At 44.5% G+C, this 25,869-nt stretch overlaps 1 protein-coding gene across 2 annotated transcripts in view; it reads right to left on the bottom strand.

The window, feature by feature from the left end:
- sorcs3a (sortilin related VPS10 domain containing receptor 3a) overlaps window positions 1-25,869 on the bottom strand; it is a 357,551-nt gene that overhangs the window by 233,144 nt on the left and 98,538 nt on the right. For both annotated transcript variants that reach the window (XM_049721519.2, XM_049721518.2), the window contains exon 2: window positions 1,182-1,249. In XM_049721519.2, coding sequence (XP_049577476.1) covers window positions 1,182-1,249 — 68 coding nt within the window. The remainder of the gene's footprint in view (window positions 1-1,181; window positions 1,250-25,869) is intronic.

The following is a 25,869-nucleotide window of genomic DNA, read 5'->3' as shown; positions in this document are numbered from 1 at the left end:
GTGTGTGTGTGTGTGTGTGTGTGTGTGTGTGTGTGTGTGTGTGTGTGTGTGTGTGTGTGTGTGTGTGGATGGATGGATGGATGGATGGATGGATGGATGGATGGATGGATGGATGGATGGATAGATAGATAGATAGATAGATAGATAGATAGATAGATAGATAGATAGATAGATAGATAGATAGATAGATAGATAGATAGATAGATAGATAGATAGATAGATAGATAGATAGATAGATAGATAGATAGATAGATAGATAGATGGGAGTGTTTGGAGAAGAAGAGTCCCCTCTCATGAATTAAGCCAGCACACAGTTTCTCCAGTTGGAGCGCCAAGTGCATACAATGGTACATTGTTTTTGGTGCACTTTGAATATCCAAACGGCAAAATTGAGCCTGTACTGGATTTACAAACGGTCACACTTGAACTAGTGCACATGCTGAGTGAATTTCCCAATGCACTCATAATTGCTCGTGAAGTTGAATTTGTAGCCAAGTGTAGAATCAAATCTGAAACGAAACCTCATTAGCTGTCTGATTTACTATTCACAACGATTCAACGTACGGTCACCCACTTTTTTTGCAGTGACACAAAAAAGAAAAAACAGCAGATGGTAATATATTACCAGGTTAGGTTCACAGACAATATTATTTCTGTTCTGTCATGTTATTTTATGTTATGTTCTGAAAATGGGTGTCTGTCCAGGATGGATGGATCGTTCTGTCCTTGGGACATAATGCTCGTTTCTTGTAATGACTCATGCTATGCAGTCAGTCAACGCTTTCTAACCGACACTGACTCGCAACGGCTCATTTTCAGCATGTGCGAAAACAAAAGATAATTTTCAGACTATGATCTATGCGCAATCAAACCTCTGATGTAACCCAGCCTTGGAGAATGTTTTATGACAGTTAATTGTGTTTCATCATGATGAAAATGGCCTGCAGTCTCTTCTGCACTAATGAAAGTTTACAACTGTTGTTTTTTCATAAGTTCTCATGTGTTCAATTCAACTAATAATAACCACAAAAAGATCACGGCAAAGCATATCCCCTGGTAACAGATGACATCGGCCCCATTATACTGCGGAAAGTTATAACATCCGATATTTGGCATTTGCTTTGGTGGTACACATTTAGACATAATGAAAATTCAGACATTAAAATAAGCTTTTCACTCACCTCCATAGAGTGCTCTCAGTGACACTGCCCATGTGAAAGTCGTACAGCTTGGTTAGTATCAGTATAACCTGGGGGAAAAAAACAAACTTCTTATCAGCTGATCAACAACCTACTTCAGTTAAACTGTACTTTTTAATATATCGCATGCTCTCAACATTCGGTCTCTTGTTCCCATTTTGTCTTTGTGCATTTTGAACCTGTACTTAGAACCTTCTAAAATGCAAATGTATCTATTTTGTTTCACTGGTTTTACGATTTTTATTAGGAGTGTATTTGAAAATATACCCATAGAGTCTCAATTAATTTATTTTAACTCGAGTCGTTTTGATAGGCCACCGGAAATGGAAATGCAACATGTTTTGGGCACTGTAGTATGGCGGCCACCCTTGCTGTTCACAATACCCAATTGGAGCGCACAACTTCTGAATTCCATAGACATTTAAAACATTCAGCTTAACTGATAAAACAATGCGCCCTATCAATTGTTCAGAGCTGCAGTTCCATTGATTGACTGTTTTTTTTGTTGAAAAAAATTCTTGTCAAATTTTCAGAATCTCTGGAGGATGAAGCAGAAATTTTCAGTGATGTTAACAAAATTCACAGATAACTTAAGCTACTGTATCCATTGCCGCAACATGAAAATGACAATGCGCTCATATTTATACCACACGCTGACCACCACTCTTTGTTACCCTTATGAATCTGAATGAATTTGCATTCTCATCCATCCATCCATCCATCCATCCATCCATCCATCCATCCATCCATCCATCCATCCATCCATCCATCCATCCATCCATCCATCCATCCATCCATCCATCCATCCATCCATCCATCCACAAATTAACCAACTCTCCATTTGTGTTTTAATAAATGTAACCTAGAGGTTTTGGACTGTGGAGATCTTGGGAAGATATAAATCCACATTCTTCATTTATTAAAAAAAAAAAAAAAAACTGAACCCATGCAAACTTAGAGAGCTGGCACAGAATATTGTTTCTGTGAGGTAGGCCATCAAACTGCTTACTGTGTCGGCTGTCCTGTCAAAGTTATTTATTTTACTATGGTTGTCTTGTCTTGTTTTGCAATGCATAATCAGATTATACTACATTATGAACCTTGTCATGTCAACAACACACAATATCTCGACCTTTATCAGCCAATGACTGACTGCATGAATAAAGCATAAAAAGGGTTGGACAAGACAGCACATTTTAATTTCTTTTGTAAAGCTTAAAGATGTATGTTTCAATGGACTATAAAGGATTTGGACTTCTCATAAAAATAGCATTTCCTATTGATGTGCATGACATTGCTGCTGGTTCTGTTCTCACATGACAGTTTGATGAAGACTTTAGAAACATTAACTTGTTTTCAAACTTGAGTACAGCGGTGAAAGTTATTGCAAACCAATTAGAGCAAAAAAAGGTTATACCAGGTCAGAGAGCCAAAGAGATGAAGCCTAATTTTTAGCTTGTCATGGTTACATTTTGACCATCACCCTTTTCACGTTGTTAATCAAAACACTGGTCTTCAACATATCCTGGAAGTATATAATGCATTGGTTTATTTGGGATATTCTACAAAGTGCTTGTGAAACAAGCTGACCGTTTGTGTGGTGTGCTTGGGTTACACAAATGACCATATTTATTTCTGCTATTCATTAAGTAGTTTTACGTGATTTAAGTGGTGATGGCTCGGTGGCGCACTGGGTAGCACGTCCGCCTCACAGTTAGGAGGGTGCGGGTTCGATTCCACCTCCGGCCCTCCCTGTGCAGAGTTTGCATGTTCTCCCCGAGCCCGCGTGGGTTTTCTCCGGGCACTCCGGTTTCCTCCCACATCCCAAAAACATGCTTGGTAGGCCGATTGATCACTCCAAATTGTCCCTAGGTGTGAGTGCGAGTGCGAATGGTTGTTTGTCTCTGTGTGCCCTGCGATTGGCTGGCAACCGGTTCAGGGTGTCCCCCGCCTACTGCCCGATGACGGCTGGGATAGGCTCCAGCACGCCCGCGACCCCCGTGGGGACTAAGCGGTTCAGAAAATGGATGGATGGATGGATAAGTGGGGATGGGTGTTTAGTACACTATGTGTGTGAGATGAATTGGTAAAAACATTTTGTATTATATTGCTTGTAAAATTGTATTATTTGTATCACTTCTTTTCCTCTCACGCTTATATGTAAAGGGTGTCACAGTGGTCCACTGGTTAGCACGTCCGTCTAACAGTTTAGAGGTGCAGGGTTCGATTCTGGCGCTGGAGTTTGCATGTTATCTCTGTGCCTGCGTGGGTTTCCTCTGAGTGCTGTGGGTTCCTCACACACAAGATATGCATGGTAGGTTAATTGGTGACTCTCAATTGTCAGTAGGCATGAATGTGAGAGTATGTCTATGTGTGCCCTGCGGCAACCAAACCAGAGGACACCCTGCCTACTGCCCAAAGTCAGCTCGGATGGGCTCCAGCACACCCACGACCCTCGTGAGGAGAAATTGCTCAGATAATGGTTGGATGGTTATTATTCATTATGATCTATCGACTTTATTAAAGCTGCCTCCTTTTGCTTCTTGATGATACCACCGTGACATGCAAATGCCACTGTGGCTGGCATCATTACAACTATGTTTTACACTTGATTCTCCAAAGAAATATGCTGTTCATGAGAAAAAAAATCATCAACATTTGGGCATGCATCTAATCGCTCTTCGGACACAAAGTATGGCAGCGGACCAAGAGGTATGTACGGCTTCGTGCACCAACTGCACCCTTCTCTTAGAGAGGTTGTCTCTGCTAGAGGGACGTGTCCGCCAGTTAGAGCAGAATAGTGCGATAACAGTAGTTGCGGCGGACACAGACGCGGGCTGTAGTCAGCCCGCTAGCCCGGTTAGCATTAGCCCCAAGCGGCTTGCTAATCGCGATGAGCCAGGTAAGACGCATAGCCGTCCAAAGACATCTCGGTCTGCTGGCCCTCGCACTTTGGTCATAGGCGACTCCATTACCCGCAACATTACGCTTAAAAATCCAGCCACGGTAATGTGTATTCCTGGGGGCAGAGCACCCGACATAGAAGCTAATCTTAGGGAGCTGACTCGCAATAGGCCTAGTCAACAGCGTAGTTCCAACAACACTAGCTACTCGGACATAGTGATACACGTCGGCTCCAATGATGTTAGGATGAGACAGTCAGAGATCACAAAGAAAAACATAGCGAGGACTTGTGATCTTGCCAGAAAGATGAGTCGGCATCGAGTATTTGTCTCTGGCCCCCTGCCTGGGAGAGGCACTGATGAGAGGTTTAGTAGATTAGTCTCCCTTAATCGATGGATGGCTGGGTTCTGTAAAAAGCAGGGACTGTATTTTATAGATAACTGGTCCTCCTTCTGGGGCCGCCCCGACCTGCTGAGGAAGGACGGCCTTCACCCTAACCGTGAAGGCGCCTTCACTCTTTCTAGGAATATAGATTACTGTTTGAGCCACTCATGACAGGTCACTTTAGAGCAGGTCAGGGCACAGGTGATTAGACCACCTGTGAGGATGGGTTTGGAGTCTGTTAAGTTAAAGTTAACTAGCGCTAGGCTAGACTTTCAGCATACACATAGCTCCTCGTGTAGACTAGAGCGCGACAGTTTAAATAGTGCTGCAGTACACATAAACACACTTTCTACTGGGGTAGTAGACAAATCCAATCACTCCGTCCCGACCGGTCTTGCTGTTGAAACGGTGCCTGTTTTAGATAACTTCACATGTGTAACAAATACTCATCATCAAATTCCCACGGTCGTTTCATCCCACCGCTCTAATAAACTTTTGAGAGGTGATATTAGGCCTAGAGAACACAATTTTACTCGCATCCCGTTTAAAAATCCTTCGATAGATACGCACCCTGATCAACCAATTACACTTAAATTCGGTTTTATGAATATTAGATCACTTCATACGAAAGCAGTTCTCGTTAATGACCTTATCACGGAACATAATCTAAATGTTTTTGGTCTTTCCGAGACCTGGTTAAAACCTAATGAACTGCTGCCACTTAACGAGGCCTCGCCTCCAAATTTTGTGAGCTCGCATGTGGCTCGTCCTCGAAAAAAGGGTGGGGGTGTCGCCCTCATCTCAAATTCTGAGCTTAGATTTAGGCCTCGCTCAATTCACGTATTTAAAACATTTGAAGCTCTCATTGTGCGATCCACTGCGTTACCGTCATTTTATCTTGTTGTTATTTACCGCCCACCCGGGGCTTACTCTGGCTTCCTGGATGAATTTTCAGAAGTTGTGGCTGATCTAGTGACAAATGCAGATAATATAGTTATCATGGGTGATTTCAACATCCACATGAATTCACCGTCGGAGCCACTGACTTCGGCATTTCAAACTTTAATCGATACGTTTGGTTTTACGCAAGCTGTACAGGCAGCAACGCATAAGAATGGAAATACCTTAGATCTGGTATTATCCCGAGGACTAGCAACCTCAAATATAACAGTACTGCCATACACTACTGTTCTGTCTGATCATTTTTTAATAAAATTTGAAATTTTAGTTCCTTGTCAAAGACAAGAGAGCAATCAGAATTATAGCAGCCGTAATTTTAACTCCATGACTGCAACTGCGCTATCTGAGTTACTGTCGCCGGCAACCGCCATGTTTCCCGCGTACAGTGGCTCTATCGATAATCTTACAAATGAATTCAATGCGACATTATTAAAAGCCATCGACTCTGTGGCACCGCTACGTCTGAAAACTCGCCGTAGATGGCCAACTCCGTGGTTCACAGATGAAACACGTACGTTTAAACAATTATGTAGAAAGCATGAGCGCAGATGGCGTTTAACCAAACTTGAGGTTTTCCATCAGGCATGGAAGGACAGCCTCCTGAAATATAAAGATGCGCTTATTTTAGCAAAAACTCGTTATTTTTCGCAAGTCATTAATCTTAATAAAAATAATCCTAAATACTTATTTGATACAGTGGCAAAGCTAACTCTGCGCCAGCCGACCCCCGATAGCTCCTTCCACTCAGCTGACGAGTTTATGAAATTTTTTGCTCAAAAGATTGAGTCCATTAGGGACGAGATCAAGAATACCATGCCAATCGCTCCGCCGGTTACTAGCGCTGGGGATCATGCAATAACCCTCTCAAATTTTAAAAGCGTGTCTCTTGAAATGCTTACAAAATTGGTTAGTACGGCTAAACAAACAACATGTTTACTCGACCCGCTTCCAGCCAAACTACTTAAAGAATTATTTCCAATTTTAGGACCGTCCATCTTAAATATAATCAATCTGTCTGTTTCCTCTGGGATAGTGCCAATGGCCTTTAAAACCGCTATTATTAAACCACTACTTAAGCGAGCAAATCTTGACCCGGACTGTCTCAGTAATTATAGGCCAGTTTCAAACCTCCCATTCATAGCAAAACTTCTCGAAAAAGTAGTAGCACAGCAGCTTATTGATTACATGGTCGATAATAATCGATATGACTCTTTTCAGTCTGGTTTTAGAGCCAATCATTCTACAGAGACAGCACTTGCTAAAGTGACTAATGATCTCCTCATAGCTATGGATTCAAATACGTCGTCTGTATTGTTACTACTTGATCTTAGTGCTGCCTTTGACACTATAGACTTCGATATTTTATTAGGGCGTCTTAAAAGTTGTGTTGGTATCTCAGGGTCAGCACTAAGCTGGTTCAATTCCTATCTATCAGGCAGGACGCACCGAGTGGTCCATGGTAATACGTCCTCTGAGCTTTATAATGTTACTTGTGGTGTCCCACAGGGATCGGTACTCGGACCGATTTTATTTAATATTTATATGATTCCGCTTGGGGGCATAATACGTAAATATAATATTAGTTTTCAATGCTACGCGGATGACACCCAATTATGTATGCCGTTATCGATGACAGATCCACAGGACTGCTGTAATCTCGAGGCGTGCCTTGCGGAGATTAAACAATGGATGTCTCTCAACTTCCTTCGTCTTAACCCGGATAAAACTGAGATGTTGATAATTGGTCCTACTCGTTATCAACATTTATTTAAGGAAACCACTATAACTATAGATAACCGTACTATCACTCAGAGTGATACGGTAACTAATCTTGGGGTAATATTTGACCAAACGCTCTCCTTTCAAAAACACATTAAGAATATAACCAGGATTGCGTTTTTTCACCTTCGTAATATTGCTAAGATTCGTCCTATCCTCTCGACTGGGGATGCGGAAACTATTATACATGCGTTCGTCACGTCGCGCCTGGACTACTGTAATGTATTATTCTCTGGTCTTCCTAAATCCAGTATTAAAAGTCTACAGTTAGTGCAAAATGCCGCTGCGAGGCTGCTCTCACGGTCAAGAAAATTTGATCACATTACCCCAATATTAGCCGAATTACATTGGCTCCCGGTCCATTTAAGATGTGACTTCAAGGTTCTTCTACTAACCTATAAAGCACTGCATGGCTTAGCGCCTTCATATCTCGTCGACCTAGTCGTTCCTTATGTTCCGTCTCGTAACCTTCGTTCGCAAAACGCTAGTCTTTTAGTTATACCGAGGGCCAAGAAAATGTCTGCAGGGTCTAGAGCATTCTCTATTCGGGCTCCAGAGCTTTGGAATGCCCTACCAATGGATATTAGAACTACTACCTCAGTAGAAACATTTAAGACACGTTTAAAGACACATTTCTATGAGATGGCCTTTAACTAACTTGTGATGGCCGATTTGGCCGGAGTTTGTTCTGTTCTCTCTGCCCACCTCCTCCCCGGCTGGGGAGGGGGTTAGGTGGCTCAAAAGCGGATAGCGGCTGGCTGGATTCTCGGGGACCAGTTCGGGATGGGGGAGCTGCGGCTCGGCCCCCTTGAGGACACTGCCAGGACAATCGAGGACACCTCCGACATCCATTTTTTTTCATTGATTTTCATATTATGTATTACTTGTGTACTCTCTGCATCCATTATAACCTGGTGATCCTGAAAGGGGGATCCTTCCATCTGTGGTCCCTTCTCAAGGTTTCTCATTTTCCCCTGGTAGGGGTTTTTTGAGTTTTTCCTTGCCCTTTTGGGAGCTTATGATCAGGGGATGCTTTGAGAATAATTGTCAATTTTGGCTATGTGAAGCCCTTTGAGACTGTTTGTGATTTAGGGCTATACAAATAAACTTGACTTGACTTGACTTGACAATACAGGGATTGTTGTGCATATACAGTAGAAACTAATTTGTTCCAGAAAGAACGTTGGGAAGTGAAACCGTTGAGTTCCGAAGCAATTTTCCCCATTAGAAATAATTGAAAACGCAATAATCAGTTCTAAGACAGCAGGTTTTTAGCCTAATGTTGCCTTTTTCATACCACAATTGTGTAGCAAAAATATGCAGAGTTGAATATGCAAGAAACATTAAATAAGAAACGCATCATTAAAACAGTAAACTTAAGATCTACATACATTGACATTGATGAGGCACTGAATATATTTTTCCCCAAAAAATAAAATAAAATCTGGTGGCTGCTTTTTGTCAGTAATTTCCTTTGTTTGTTTTTTTACACTGGAACATGCCCAGTAACCCTTTGTAACCCCCTAAGCAACACTAGCAGTTTTTCTCACCTCTCTATTTCTCACAAATGAACTTATGGTTTTGCCAAGTCCATCACACGAACGCCTCTTTCAGACTTGTCTGATCGCCTTTTTCAACTCGATCGTTGCCCTTGCCACTTTCCTCTTCTCCATTTCTCCTGCGTCTTTCTTGGGACCCGTGTTTGTCCTCTAGTACAGTGTAGCCTTAGAGTGGTCTACAACCCGCCAAACAACAACGCCAACCAACGGCGACTTGCGGCAGGTGGAACGAACTCTATTTTGTTTCCAATAGCCACGTGAATCCGGTAGGTTTCTGAAGCTTTGTCCAAGAACCGGGACATAAATTTCCTAGATTTTTTTGTTGAAAACTGAATATGTTGAGTTCCGGGTTTTCACTTTACTTGACAAATCTTCATGAAACAAATACATTTTGTCCTGCGTTTCGGAGAATGGATGCCCTAAAATACTGTATGACAGTTCAATTTGATTCATGGAAACAAATGTTTTTCGTGTATTGTAGAAAACAAACACTATGTAATGAAATTCTGTCATTGCCCGTCAAACACCAAATGAACATGGCTTGTTTTCTATTAAATTGAGGAAAGTAATTACACAAATCTATTGCACTATGAAAACAAAGATCTGTTGACTTTGAAACTCATTTCAAGTTTGAAAATGTGTTCTGTTTCACCATAAACTCCATATCTCATGTCCCCTTAAAATCAATGTTCATGAACAGTACACTTTCATTGATGATACTTTTGGCTGCTTGAATCACTCAACTGGAAAATATCAAAGCACACTTATGATCAAAACCTGATTTAAAGTGGTGATTTTTCTGTACAGTTTAATTCATTTAGGTGGCATAATTTCATTTTTGTAACACTATTGTAGATCGTGGTAAGAAGTTAGAATGGTTCATGGTTTAGTATCTAATTTGACTGATTTTAAAAATCATGACATTCTCCGGATAACCTCTGACCTTAAAACTGTTCTTTAATAGCAATGTTCTCCTCTCCTCAACTTTTGGTAACTGTTTTACCGTCTATCTTGAGCAGTTGGGCACCTCCTACAGCATGGATGTCAAACTTTAGGCCCGGGGGCCAGATACGGCCCACCAAGACAAATTTTGCATCAACTTTGTGTCATTACTAAAATCATAAATTGTCTCCATGTTTTCCAAAAGAAACATCGCGAGCAATTTTTATTACCATTCATCTTTTTAAACATTTTGAACAGTTTTGACAAGCCTCTGATTTCAAAACTATTATTCATCAGTTTGCCGTGTAGCCTATACTGTAAATGATATAAGATGCTGACAGTCATAATGGCCCTCCAAGGGAAACTATGACTACAATGCGTCCCGCGACAGAAATGAGTTTGACACCCTTGTCCTACAGTATAGTAAAATTGGGATTATGCAGCTAAAGAACAGGAATAGATAAAAGAAAATTAGAACAAATATTTAGGTGCAAATCCTTGTCATAATTGCATCTGTACACCACGTCCATATTATTACCAATGGTTTGCATTCTTTTGTAATGATTTTGCAGGTTTTCACCACAAGCATTTTTTTTTTTTTTTTTATGCAAACACTGGATGGTCATACCTTCACTCTTATTGCTAATATTATGAAAAGTAACCTTTTTTTTACAGGTTTCATAAAGTTTCAGTCATCAACTCGTTTTTTTATTTTGGTTGTTTTTTTGCGGTGCGGCTCGGTGGCGCACTGGGTAGCACGTCCGCCTCACAGTTAGGAGGGTGCGGGTTCGATTCCACCTCCGGCCTTCCCTGTGCGGAGTTTGCATGTTCTCCCCGAGCCCGCGTGGGATTTCTCCGGGCACTCCGGTTTCCTCCCACATCCCAAAAACATGCTTGGTAGGCCGATTGATCACTCCAAATTGTCCCTAGGTGTGAGTGCGAGTGCGAATGGTCGTTTGTCTCTGTGTGCCCTGCGATTGGCTGGCAACCGGTTCAGGGTGTCCCCCGCCTACTGCCCGATGACGGCTGGGAAGCCGTTTATGAGCGCATGAGCTTTAAGTCTGAGGAACACTGACACCAGTTCAAGTCTGCCACATGAGGAACTGTAAATAAGTCAATCATTGCTTTGCAGCTGAGGGGGTACAGCGCCCAGTTTTGTGGAGGCGGAGGAGACCATTCAGAGCACTACGTTATCTTTTAGCACAGGTTCCATTGCTGCGCTCAACTTTTTTTCTTGGTTGCACCAGTGCTAAAGTTAGCTGCACCAAAGGTTTTAACCACATCACATTTACAAAGCTGCTAACCAATAGAAAGTCACTTCCTTAAAAATGTATCTTAATCTTTCAATTTTTAAAATTATGTCACGAACTAATCATCCCCCGTCGCCGTCGATCTTCACCATTGAAAAGGGCTTCCATTCAGACAGAAATTCAGACAGAAGAGGTCCGTCCCCCTGTCTATCGACAGTCCAGAAAAAAAGTCATAGACTAACTGATGAGACACCCAATTTATTTACCATTTAAAAATGGTGGATTGCACATCTCTACACCAGTGGCCTGAGGGATGATAGTTTGTGGCCCTCCCCTTAATATGAAAGTTTGATGTCAGTGTGGTCCGCCATTGAGATATGACAGGTTGTGTGCGCTGCTGATTCGAATGTATCTTTTTGGGAACACATATAGTACTTGTGCGAAAAGGTCTGTTATACTTTGAACTTCAAGACTTACTGATGAGCATCTTCAAGGCCTACTGAAGGTCTCAACTGCTTCCTCCATCATACCAAATGTGGCTCAGCTATGCGAAAAGACGTGCTGCCAGGTCTCGAGCAGAAGCCATGTTCAGAACAATGTTCCTTCCGAGGTTAAAGAACTGTTAATACAGACATTTGAATAATAATAAATTTCTCTAGTTACCAACTATGTTTTTTCAGCTTTCTATATCTGTTGTATTATTATTTTCATGCCTATCATATTACTTATTTATTTATTTATTACTGTTTGATAATTATTGTCCTTAAATTTGATAACATTAAACATTTTTATCCAAGCACAATAAAAACCAATGCGGCCCAGCCTCACCCCAGACTCCACCTCCAGTGGCCCCCAGGTAAATTGAGTTTGAGACCCCTGATCTCTACCATATGGCAACTGCCAAAGGTTTAGGTTTAAAATGTCTTACTTTAACCGGGGTCCCACTGTGCATTGCATCCAAGCATATCAAGGATCGAATTAGGGCAACCAAATGATGCTTGGACCAATGTTTATTGACAAGAAAAAGGGTAGAGGAGAGTAGGTTTACAGACAGGTCGGAAGTCCCCAAGGACAGCAGACAGGGAACGGAACTCCAGTCGGACAGCTAACATTAAATGTTCTGCACCTCACGTTAGACAACCAAATTGGGATCAAAAACTCAAAAATAAATCAAAGTCAAAGTCTGCTTTATTGTCAATATCTTCACATGCCAAGACATACAAAGAGATCAAAATTTCGTTTCCCACTATCCCACGGTGACAAGACATAGTACACAATATACATACAAGTAATAAGCAGACGATCTGACAGGGTGTGACAGGCGGGCAGGGTTCAAATACACAAGGGTTGACAAGAAGGAGCAGGTAACAGTGATTACCGTGGTTACGGGAGACACAAAGGCAGGGAGGGGCGAGAGCGAAGACGCGACAACACGGCACAACAAACTAGCAGGTGACAGTGTGTGGCAAAACGCCACCCATGATAAATTTTATTAATTATTATTCTTATAATATTATTATTAATAGAATTACCACTCATGATAAAATATTACCAGATTGGTTTGGAGTCGATCTTATTTCAGTCATTGTTATCAATCTCTCAAAAATAGGATTTCAGCAAAATGACTTTCTTTTGCCACCTCCTGCTCGAATAATTTTTCCCCCCTATTATTTCACGATATTTTTTATTCACATTTGTTCCGAATGGATTACACATGCAAGATAAAATGGAAACGCTCATTTTGGTAGACTTCCATCACACGCATGTGCATGAAAAGGCGGAAGCAGCCAAATAAAGTTAAAACACACGCATACGTGCGCGCACACACACACACACACGCACACACACACACACACACACATGCACACACACACACACACACACACACAAAACACACACACAGTGCATATATGGTGAAATAAAAATACAATGTTAGACTACATTGTGGTGTGTGCGCTATATATTGAATTGTTTACAACTGTTTAAGTGTCAACCAACACAACAACCATCGGTCACCAGACTGAATGGTGATGTGTACATTTTTTTGCCGGAGGAGGACGGTTCATCCTCTTATTCGCTTGAAGCAAAGGTAAGTCACTCCCTCTGCATAGAAACACTCTGAACATGCACAAGGCAAGCAACACATCATACTTCATATGCAATCTCTATTGGTGGATTACACACACAAGACAGGCTGGGTGTGTTTCTGTCAGTTGGAACTTGACTCAGTTGAGGACAATTACAGGGAAAGATACAAATTAATTTCTGACCCTGATTAGTCCGTTATTTGTGTCGTCCTCTGTCCACAATCATTCTGTCCCAGGGACGGGTAATGCCCATCTCTCTCTAAACACATCCACACTATTATAACTATTATATACTATTATGTACACTATTATAACCCTACTATCCCGAGTGGTGAAATTCAGACAGAAGAGGAAATTAGAAGAGGAAGTCTACATATGGCTTCAAAATGCCGCTAGCAGTTAACTAGATTGTTCATCGTACCTTTATTGCTCAGCAAATAGCTTATGGTAAAACGAGACGACATAATGGACCAATCCTATCAGCTCCACATTAGCAAAGGTGTATGCCAGTGGTATGTGATCCATTTGGCAAAAGCACTGTTTCAGTCATTAGCACTTTTTGAGGTTCCCTGCAAGTGCAAACTTAATTGGGCATTTTCACCGGAGTACACAGGGATATATCGGTGGATATGCCAAAAGGGTACACCCTCTCATCATAGAGTTGCACATTTGCTGTTTCCAAGGGCTTCTTTAGTAATTCGACCTGACAGTACACCTTATGTGTTTTTGTGCAAAGTTAAAGAATAGGCATGTAGTTGTGCCATGTAGTTGTCGATCCTACCCGATAAATGGCCAAGGCTGAGCAAAACCTTGAAAGATCATGATTCAAAACTTTGTAGGTGGTGATGTCTGCAATCGTGCTACTGTAGGTGACTATACTTTCTGTTGACTAACCTGTTTGGCTTTTAACCGCTTGAGGTTATCAACATGGAACTAGAATAAGGGGGAAAAAAGTGCATCCCGGATCTTTGGGCAAAACATCACATTCTTGAGCAGTCAGTCATGTTGTGTATGCTGCTGCCTACTTGGATGATGTTATGATCCACAGTAACAGGTGGTGAAGCATGTGCATGGGTGAGGGTGGTGCAAGTCACTGCAGCAGACCGGGCTCACCACCAACACAAGGAAATGTGACTGTCAGAGAGAGATCTTTTGTGCCACTTGGGTTGTAGGCAAGTCTGTCTTCATGTAGATAAGAAAATAAGTTAGGTTGGACTGTTCTCCTGTCTCATTTGGGCGGCAGGGTATGTAGAGATAGGTGTAATTATCAGTGAGTTACAGAAAAGATAGAGATAGGGCAACATCATGGAATGTTAGAAGTACAGAGAGAAAAACTACACAAGCACAAATGTTGTCAGTTTATGGTCAAAAGCAAAAACAAAGGAGTTTCATAATCAAAGTCAAAGTCAGCTTTATTGTCAATTTCTCCACATGCCAAAGACACAAAGAATTAGAAGAGACAGCCACAGACTATGGCTTGGAGATAAGTGCAGAAAAAACAAAACTAATGACCAACAACCCCAACGGATTCACCGGAGACATCAAGATTAACAACCAGACCCTAGAGGTAGTCAACAACTTTAAATACCTAGGTGCTGTGGTCTCAGATGAAGGATCTAAACCCGAAATACTTGCCAGGATTGCCCAAACTACAAATGCAATGACCAAGCTGAAGACCATCTGGAACAACAAAAATATCTCTACCAGCTCGAAGATCAGACTAATGCGCTCCCTAGTAATCTCAATCTTTATATATGCTTGTGAATCCTGGACCCTAACAGCAGACACTGAAAAGCGAATCAAGGCACTGGAAATGCGATGCTACAGAAGACTCTTTGGAATATCTTACAAAGACCACATCACAAACGAAGAGGTAAAATCACGTGTAAAGAGTGCAATCGGACCATACGTCGACCTACTAACGACAGTCAAAAGGCGGAAACTGGAATGGTACGGCCATGTCACAAGATCAACAAGACTTGCCAAGGAGATCCTGCAAGGCACAGTGAACGGAGGCAGAAAGAGAGGGAGACAGAAAAAGAGATGGGAGGACAACATAAAGGATTGGACAGGCCTAAAAACATACGAGTTATTGAGAACAGCGGAGAACAGAGAGGAATGGAGAAAACTGACTGTCAAATCCTCAGCGGTGCCCCAACGGACAAAGGTCTAAGGGATTGGAAGTGGAAGTGGAATGCGTGAACCTATAACCCTCTCATGTTTTAAGCCGCGATTACCCAATTAAGACCCGGCATAGTTATTGCATATATCCAAGTGTAGAAGTGAGCAATAGAAAAAAAAAGACACACAATACAACCCTCAGGCTCAAAGACCTCAGCTGGCTGCTGCCTTGACTGGAAGCAACTCTTAAACAAGGAGGGGAGGGGTGCACTGACTGTGCAGAGTGTGCTAAGTGGTGTTTGGGGAAGAAATGAGATGACAATGGGTCTCCTGTTGCAACTCGAAAACTATTGTTTTCTTATCTATAACCACTGCTATTTATGCATCCACTTATCATTTTAAGGGTCACCATGGGAGCTGGTTGTTACCACAGCTGAGCTTTGAGCGAGCGGTGTGGAACACCCTGGTTTAGTCACAGACACTAAGGACGAGGAACCAGTTTAAGGTGACTGATTATACTGTTTGGGGATGCGGAGAACTGAAGCCTAAACCAGCTGACCTTTATACAGAAATGGGGTATACACTTGACTCACGGCCAATTTGCAGTACACAGACACCCATTCATTTTCAAACGTCCATGTATGTTCTGGAAATGTGGGATGACCTCAGCACAGGCATAAAACATAGAGAGGGCATGCCAACTCAACAGTGAAAGGTCAGAACCAAGATTCAAACCCAGAATATTTGTCTATGGGGCAGATGGTCTACTGTACTACTGGTATAAAAATATATTTTTAAAAAAAGTCAAAGTCAGCTTTATTGTCAATTTCTCCACATGCCAAAGACACACAAAGAAACCGAAATTTCGTTCCCCACTATCCCACGGTGACAAGACATGGCCCACAATAGACAATCAAGTAAACAAGTAAACAACAGCGTGCTGAATAAATAATGAATAAATAACACAACAAATAAATAAGAGGAGCAAAAAGGAGCAAGTGAGCGTACAGCAGACATTCCAGAAAATAGCGCAACAGTGCCACACGCTACGCAGACGGGAGTAGCGAGTTCAGGGTCCTCACAGCCTGGAGAAAGAAGCTGTTGGCGAGTCTGGTGGTGCGGGAGCGCAGGCTCCTGTACCTCTTCCCAGAGGGCAGAAGGTCAAACAAAGAGTGAGCTGGGTGACTCACATCACTCGCAATCGTGGTTGCCTTGCGGGCGAGATGGGAGGTGTAAATGTCCTTCAGGGAGGGGAGCGAAGCACCAATAATCTTACCAGCCTTATTCACTATGCGCTGCAGGGCCTTCAAGTTCTGTTCAGTGCAGCTACCACCCCAGACAGCGATGCTACTGGTGAGGACGCTGTCAATGGTGCCACGGTAGAACGTAGACAGAACTGCCTGAGGAGCACATGCACGCCTGAGCTTCCGCAGGGAGTACAGGCGGCGCTGAGCTTTCTTTGCCAGTGACGCGGTGTTAGCGGACCAGGAGAGGTCCTCACTGATGTGCACCCCCAGGAACTTGGTACAGCTCACCCTCTCCACCACAGCACCGTCGATGATCAGCGGCAGGTGTTTTGTGTGACCCTTCCGGAAGTCAACAACGATTTCCTTGGTCTTGTTTACGTTCAGCAGGAGGTTGTTGTCCCTGCACCACGTGGTCAGAAGGTCAACTTCCGACCTGTACCGAGTCTCGTCGCCCTTCATGATGAGACCCACCAGAGTCGTGTCGTCAGCAAACTTCACTACGCGGTTGTCGCTGTAGGTCGCAGTGCAGTCATGCGTCAGCAGGGTGAAGAGCAATGGACTGAGTACGCAGCCCTGGGGGGCCCCCGTGCTCAGCGTGATGCTGGCGGAGACATTGTCGCCAACACGCACCACCTGAGCCCTCTGACAGAGGAAGTCCAGTAGCCAGTTGCAGAATAGGTACTGAGGCCCAGCTCGTCGAGTTTGCAGATGAGTCGCTGCGGCACAATGGTGTTGAAGGCAGAGCTGAAGTCCACAAACAGCAATCTCACATATGAGTCCTTTTTCTCCAGGTGGGTGAGGGCCGAGTGGAGGGCAGAGGAGATGGCATCCTCAGAGGATCGTTTGGCACGGTACGCAAACTGGAAAGGGTCAATGGTGGGGGGGAGAACGGATTTGATGTGCTCCATGACAAGCCGCTCAAAGCACTTCATGATGATGGGCGTCAGTGCCACGGAGCGGTAGTCATTGAAGCAGGACGGTGCAGGTTTCTTCGGCACAGGAACGATGGTGGCAGCCTTGAAACACAAGGGGACGATGGCCTGCTGCAGGGAAACGTTAAAGATGTCCGTGAAGACACCCAACAGCTCCCCAGCGCAGTCCCTCAGCGCTCGACCCGGGATGTTGTCAGGGCCCGCCGCCTTACGGGTGTCAATAGCGGCAAGCGCCCTCCTCACTCCGTCGGCAGAGAGGCGCAGGGGCTGCTTGTGTGTGGGGGGAGTGGTCTTCAGCGGGCAAGTGCTGTTCTGGGCGTCGAAGCGAGCAAAGAAGCGGTTAAGATCGTTCAGCAGACGGACGTCTCCCTCACAGCTCCTCGGCGCGGGCTTGTAGTCCGTGATGGTCTGAATGCCCTGCCAAAGGCTCCATGCATCCTTGCTGTCCTTGAAATGGGTGGAGACCTTGCACGAGAACGCCTTTTTCGCTTCTTTGATGCCCCGGGACAGGTCGGCCCTGTCAGCCACGGCTTCCAGTTCGCTCGAGTGACGACGGATTTTGAGCGAGTCACATCATCAATGCACTTCGCAATGTAAGAGGAAACAGAGTCAGTATACTCCTCTATGTCCGTCCGATCGTTGTAGGTGGCCGCCTGCTTAAACAAGTCCCAGTCAGTGGTGTCGAAGCAGTCACGAAGTGCATCGGAGGCACCCTCAGGCCACACCCGAACCCGCCTCCGAACCGGCCTGGATGCCTTTACCAATTGTCTGTATGCGGGCAAAAGCAAAAGATGAGATGGTCAGAAAGCCCAAGACGGGGGAGACGGTGGCTTTGAAAGCTCCCTTATGCGCAGAGTAGACTAGGTCCAGGAAGCTGTCTCCACGTGTCGGAAAAATAACATGCTGGTGAAGCCTCGGGAAAACAGACTTCAGGTTGGCATGATTAAAGTCTCCAGCGAAGATGGTGAAACCGTCAGGGTGCGCTGTCTGTTGTACATTGACAGCCTGGTACAGTTCACCAAGCGCCGCGATCCTGTCGCCTTCAATGTTGGAAGGCGGGATGTATACCGCGACTAGCAGAATCGCGGTAAATTCCCTCGGCAGGTAAAAAGGACGGCACTTGATGATCACAAACTCCGCAAGTGGCGAGCAGTGCTTACATACCACCACAGAGTCCCGGCACCATTCTTCTCGGATGTAGACGCATATTCCACCTCCTCGCGACTTTCCCCCTCGTACAATGGCACGGTCCGCCCGATAACACGCTAGCCGCTCCAGATGCACGGCAGAGTCTGGAATGTTAGTCAAGTCAAGTCAAGTTTATTTGTATAGCCCTAAATCACAAACAGTCTCAAAGGGCTTCACATAGCCAAAAATTGACAATTATTCTCAAAGCATCCCCTGATCTTAAGCTCCCAAAAGGGCAAGGAAAAACTCAAAAGCCCTGCCAGGGGAAAATGAGAAACCTTGAGAAGGGACCACAGATGGAAGGATCCCCCTTTCAGGATCACCAGGTTGTAATGGATGCAGAGAGGGCACAAGTAATACATATTATGAAAATCAATGAAAAAATGGGTCGGAGGTGCCCTCGATTGTCCTGGCAGTGTCTTCAAGGAGGTTGAGCTGCAGTTTCTTCATCTTGAATTGGTCCCCGAGAATCCAGCTAGCCGCTATCAGCTTTTGCGCCACCTAACCCCCTCCCCAGCCAGGGAGGGGGTGGGCAGAGAGAACAAAACAAACTCCGGCCGAATCGGCCACTACAAGTTAGTTAAACGCCATCTCACAGAAATGTGTCTTCAAACGTGTCTTAAATGTTTCTACTGAGGTAGTAGTTCTAATATCCATTGGTAGGGCATTCTAAAGCTCTGGAGCCCGAATAGAGAATGCTCTAGAACCTGCAGACATTTTCTTGGCCCTCGGTGTAACTAAAAGACTAGCGTTTTGCGAACGAAGGTTACGAGACGGACCATAAGGAACGACTAGATCAACGAGATATGAAGGCGCTAAGCCATGCAGTGATTTATAGGTTAGTAGAAGAACCTTGAAGTCACATCTTAAATGGCCCGGGAGCCAATGTAAGTTGGCTAATATTGGGGTAATGTGATCAAATTTTCTTCACCGTGAGAGCAGCCTCGCAGCGACATTTTGTACTAACTGTAGACTTTTGATACTGGACTTAGGAAGACCAGAGAATAATACATTACAGTAGTCCAGGCGCGACGTGACGAACGCATGTATAATAGTTTCCGCATCCCTGGTCGAGAGGATCGGATGATTCTTAGCAATATTACGAAGGTGAAAAAACGCAATCCTGGTTATATTCTTAATGTGTTTTTGAAAGGAGAGCGTTTGGTCAAATATTACCCCGAGATTAGTTACAGTATCACTCTGAGTGATAGTATGGTTATCTATAGTTATAGTGGTTTCTTTAAATAAGTGTTGATAACGAGTAGGACCAATTATCAACATCTCAGTTTTTTCTGGGTTAAGACGAAGGAAGTTGAGAGACATCCATTGCTTGATCTCCGCAAGGCACGCCTCGAGATTACAACAGTCCCGCGGATCTGTCATCGATAACGGCATATATAATTGGGTGTCATCCGCGTAGCATTGAAAACTAATACTATATTTACGTATTATGTCCCCAAGCGGAATCATCTGTCAGAGACAGATGACGGGTGTCAAATGGTTTGGTAATGCCGGAGCTGGGCTCTCGGGGATAAGCTCCCGGTGACCTATAAAATGGCTCCATAAGGCTTGTGTAACTTGATCACCTCTGCCAGACAAGCTCCTCAGCTCTGCCTCCTCGTGGCGAAACTGGTTCCGCTAAATGAGCTAGGTGCGAAAGCGAGCGATTGGCGCTCAAACCAATAACCAGCCTACGGAATGTCTACACTGCATTACGACACTGGGCGGAGGAGCTGCATGAGCAGCCAACGGCCAGAGGGCGGAGGAGGTCCCTGACCCAACGGCCAAGTGTAGAGGAGTAAACCTCACAAATCAGGAGTGGGGCCCCGAAGGCGGACCAGTGTAGAACGCTCACTGACTCCAGCAGCTCCTGCAGCCAAGTTGGTGCCAAATGTATTGCTTGCATTCCTCTGGACCACACCAACAAAGCCGAGAGGGGGATCTTGACGACTGGGCAACCCAAGGTCTCCATACACTGTGCCCAGTGGATCACAGTATGCCTTGGATACGTCACTCATTGTCGCTGTCTTAGTGACAGAAACAATTCGGGAGACAGTAGTTACGAGTTCTAAGCCTGAGCCAATTGGCGTCAGCTCAGGCGCTACGGGTTGTCTCCAACGGTGGGAGGGATCATCGCATCCCACTGGTCAGCTACCGCCCGCCTAAGCTGGGCAGCCCCTAGCCAATTAGGTGCTGACCCGCCACAGTCCGTCTGCTTCAATGGGTGCTTGGAGCTTGGAGAAAATCCGAACGGCGGACTGTAATCCATGCACCAAGCAATAATAAAAATAAATCAAAGCCGCCAGCGCTTAGACTGGCAACATGGAATGTTAGAACTTTATGTCCAGGGATCACCAATGACCCGAAACAGATAAACAATGCTAGAAAGACAGCTGTCATCAACCGCGAGCTGACACGTCTGAACATCGACGTTGCTGCACTGCAAGAAACCAGGCTATTATCCAACGGCAGCATCAGAGAGAAAGACTACACACTCTTCTGGCAAGGAAAGGCCCCAGGGGAACATCGTATGCATGGTGTAGGTTTCGCAGTGAGAAACTCCCTCCTGCCTGCTTGCACGCCACCAACAGTGGGCACCGCCCGCATCCTCATCATGCGCATTGAAACCACGTCTGGCCTTGTAAACATCGTGAGCGCCTACGCCCCAACACTCACCTCATCAGAAGAGGAAAAAGACCAATTCTACGACGAGCTTGAGACTTTCATCAGGGAAATACCTGCATCTGAGCACCTGGTCCTGCTGGGAGACTTCAATGCTCGTGTTGGCTCGGACAATTCCTCTTGGCCCTGCTGTATTGGCCAGTTTGGAGTTGGCAAGGTGAACGAAAATGGGCAAAGATTGTTGGAACTATGCTCCTTTCATGATCTCTGCATCACAAATACGTTCTTCTTTACAAAGCCCAGCCACAGAGTGTCATGGCGGCACCCTAGATCTCGTCACTGGCATCAACTGGATCTCATTATCACTCGACGATCCTTCCTCAACTGCGTCAACATCACTTGCAGCTATCACAGCGCAGACTGTGACACAGACTGTTAGGGTTTTCCAGGTTATCTTTATCGTAGGATTATGTTGGAATGTAACCTGTAATAATTACCCTCGCCTGTCCTGCCTTAACAAAAGTAGTAGAACAAAGTGCTAAGATCTTTTGAACTGATTGACTAGCTGCAGAGGAAGCAATCAAAGTTGTTTTGTTCACACAACATCGTGAAGGACCCCCTGCTGTGCTTTGATCAGCCAGGGGCTTCGGCCATTTGTCTACTCTGACCCCCACTCTCACCCCCACTCTGTTTCTCTCAATAAAAATGCTCCTGCAAGAGGCCTGAGTCAGACCTCCATTCGATCATCGCTGCACGCACAGCGACGAATGGACTCTCCACCTGCAGGTGTCCAAAAGGACTTACTTGTCTCCCGTGTGGTTCTTTCAAAATAAGTTGGAGTGAGCAAATCTCTAACACAGACCATGCTTTGGTCGCCAGTAAAGTATGCCTCCAACCCAAACGAGCTCATAGTTCAAAGCCAAAGGGCCAGCCTCGCATAAACACAACCAAGACCCAGGACCCTCAGTTAATTAAAAGCTTTGCTGTTAACATCGAAGAAGCCCTTAACAAATGCTCAACTGGCAGTGCAAAAGAAAAATGGAATCACATGAGAAGTGCAATATACACAACTGCTCTCGACTCCTTTGGAATAAGAACGAAGATGAACCCAGATTGTTTTGAAGCGGGAATCATGAATCTTGAACCGGCCATCTCACGTAAACGATCAGCCCTCCTCAACTACAAAGCCAATCCCAGTGACAAAACACTTGCAGCTCTGAGGAAAGCCAGAGCTGACACCCAGAAGATTGCCAGGCAGTGCGCAAATAAATACTGCCAGAGTATATGCCAGAATATCCAAATTTCCGCTGATTGTGGCAATATCCGGGCAATGTATGATGGGATGAAAATAGCATTCGGCCCCACTGTCACCAAAACTGCCTCTCTGAAGTCAAGCACTGGATCAATCATTACAGATCGAACCAAACAAATGGAGAGATGGGCTGAGCATTACCAAGAGCTTTTAACGAGGGAAACTGAAGTCGCAGTAAATGCTGTCCACTATTCAGGAGCTGTATAAGGCTGTCGATTCCCTATCCAGCGGTAAAGTCCCAGGAAATGACGGCATCCCCCCAGAGGTCATCAAAGCAGCCAAGCAAACCAGTCTCCTCGTGCATCTCCACAAGCTACTCTTACAGTGCTGGGATGAAGGAAACGTGCCTCAAGACATGCGAGATGCCAAGATCATCACACTATACAAGAACAAAGGCGATAGAAGTGATTGCAACAACTATCGCGGAATATCCCTACTCTCTGTCGTGGGAAAGACATTTGCCCGAGTTATACTAAACAGACTCTATCCACTGGCAGAACATATTTATCCAGAATCCCAGTGTGGCTTTAGAACAGGGAGATCCACCATCGACATGATCTTCTCATTAAGGCAACTGCAAGAGAAGTGTCGTGAGCAACAGCGACCACTGTACATCGCCTTCATAGACCTAACGAAAGCCTTTGATTTGGTCAGTAGAACGGGTCTGTTCACACTCCTGCACAGAATTGGCTGTCCTCCTAAATTGCTGAGACTGATTGTCTCTTTTCACAAGGATATGAAAGGTACTGTACAGTGCAATGGATTAAAATCTGAACCCTTCCCAATCACAAGTGGGGTAAAGCAAGGCTGCGTCCTTGCCCCAACTCTCTTTGGCATCTTTTTTTTCGCTATTGCTACGATATGCCTTCGAGACATCCGAAGAAGGGGTGTACCTGCACACCCGAAGTGATGGCAGCCTATTTAACCTTACCCGCCTTCGAGCAAAAACACGCGTGCGCAGAGTTCTCATTCGTGAAATGCTGTTCGCGGATGATGCGGCACTGACATCACATACCGAAGTCGGCCTCCAAGACCTTATAAATGCCTTCGCCCATGCTTGTAGAGAGTTCGGTCTGACAATCAGCATAAAGAAGACAAACATCTTAGCCCAAGGTGTCAGCTCTACCCCTCACATCTCAATTGACGACTGTTGCCTCGATGTGGTCGAAGATTTCACTTACCTTGACTCCAACATCTCTAACAGTCTCAGCCTCGTCAAAGAGATCGATGTCAGAATCGGCAAGGCCTCATCGGTGCTAGCCCGCCTAGCAAAGAGGGTGTGGGAAAATAGCTCGCTCACCATCAAAACCAAGATCTCAGTGTATCAGGCCTGCGTGCTGAATACACTTCTATATGGGAGCGAGAGCTGGACGCTGTATAGTCATCAGGCACGCAAGTTGAACAGTTTTCACCAGCGCTGTCTAAGGAGAATCCTCAACATCTCATGGCAGGATCACGTTTCCAACAAAGAGGTCTTGACCAGAGCAGGAATTTCCAGCATGTTTGCCATCCTTACAAACAGACGTCTGCGGTGGATTGGCCATGTATCCTGTATGCAAGATGGTCAACTTCCCAAAAACATTTTGTATGGTGAGCTCGCCTCTGGCTCTAGACCACTCGGAAGACCACTTCTCCGCTTCAAAGATGTTTGTAAACGGAGCTTGAAGGAGGGCAACTTCGCACCAGCACAATTTGAGACCCTGGCCGCAGATCGCTCAGGGTAGAAAGCCGTTACCAAATCAGTCATCAAGAAAACGGAGGAGAACAGAGAGAAGAAAATGGAAGAGAAACAGGCTCAAAGACACAGAAGAGATGCTCAGCTACCTCGAAACTCTACTGCCTTTAGCTGTGACATCTGCAACAGGGCATGCGGCTCCAGAATTGGACTCTTCAGTCACAGAAGGAACTGCAGGTCCAGCAACCAATGACCACCAAGGCACATAATCCATAGTCTCTCGAGACTGACGGAAGCCAACAATGTCCCCAAGCGGAATCATATAAATATTAAATAAAATCGGTCCGAATACCGATCCCTGCGGGACACCACACGTAACATTATAGAGCTCAGAGGACATATTGCCATGGACCACTCGGTGAGTCCTGTCTGATAGATAGGAATAGAACCAGCTTAGTGCTGACCCTGAGATACCAACACAACTTTTAAGACGCCCTAATAAAATATCGAAGTCTACAGTGTCAAAGGTAGCGCTAAGATCGAGTAGTAACAATACAGACGACGTATTTGAATCCATAGCTATGAGGAGATCATTAGTCACTTTAGCAAGTGCTGTCTCTGTGGAATGATTAGCTCTAAAACCAGACTGAAAAGAGTCATATCGATTATTAGCGACCATTTAATCAATAAACTGCTGCGCTACTACTTTTTCAAGAAGTTTTGCTATGAATGGGAGGTTTGAAACTGGCCTATAATTACTGAGACAGTCCGGGTCAAGATTTGCTCGCTTAAGTAGCGGTTTAATAATAGTGGTTTTAAAGGCTGTTGGCACTATCCCAGAGGAAACAGACAGATTGATTATATTTAAGACAAACGATCCTAAAATTGGAAATAATTCTTTAAGTAGTTTGGCTGGAAGCGGGTCGAGTAAACATGTTTGTTTAGCCGCACTAACCAATTTTGTAAGCATTTCAAGGGACGCACTTTTAAAATTTGAGAGGGTTATTGCATGATCCCCAGCGCTAGTAACCGGCGGAGCGATTGGAATGGTATTCTTGATCTCGTCCCTAATGGACTCAATCTTTTGAGCAAAAAATTTCATAAACTCGTCAGCTGAGTGGAAGGAGCTATCGGGGGTCGGCTGGCGCAGAGTTAGCTTTGCCACTGTATCAAATAGGTATTTAGGATTGTTTTCATTGAGATTAATGACTTGCGAAAAATAACGAATTTTTGCTAAGATAAGCGCATCTTTATATTTCAGGAGGCTGTCCTTCCATGCCTGATGGAAAACCTCAAGTTTGGTTAAACGCCATCTGCGCTCATGCTTTCTACATAATTGTTTAAGCGTACGTGTTTCATCTGTGAACCACGGAGTTGGCCATCTACGGCGAGTTTTCAGACGTAGCGGCGCCACCGAGTCGATGGCTTTTAATAATGTCGCATTAAATTCATTTGTAAGATTATCAATAGAGCCGCTGTATGCGGGAAACATGGCGGTTGCCGGCGACAGTAACTCAGATAGTGCAGTTGCAGTCATGGAGTTAAAATTACGGCTGCTATAATTCTGACTGCTCTCTTGTCTTTGACAAGGAACTAAAATTTCAAATTTTATTAAGAAATGATCAGACAAAACAGTAGTGTATGGCAGTACTGCTATATTTGAGGTTGCTAGTCCCCCGGATAATACCAGATCTAAGGTATTTCCATT

This window comes from Syngnathus scovelli, chromosome 5, assembly GCF_024217435.2.
Source record: "Syngnathus scovelli strain Florida chromosome 5, RoL_Ssco_1.2, whole genome shotgun sequence".
Taxonomy (NCBI): Eukaryota; Metazoa; Chordata; class Actinopteri; order Syngnathiformes; family Syngnathidae; genus Syngnathus; species Syngnathus scovelli.
The sequence above is the reverse complement of the archived record's forward strand: the minus strand, read 5'-3'. Positions and strand labels throughout refer to the sequence as shown.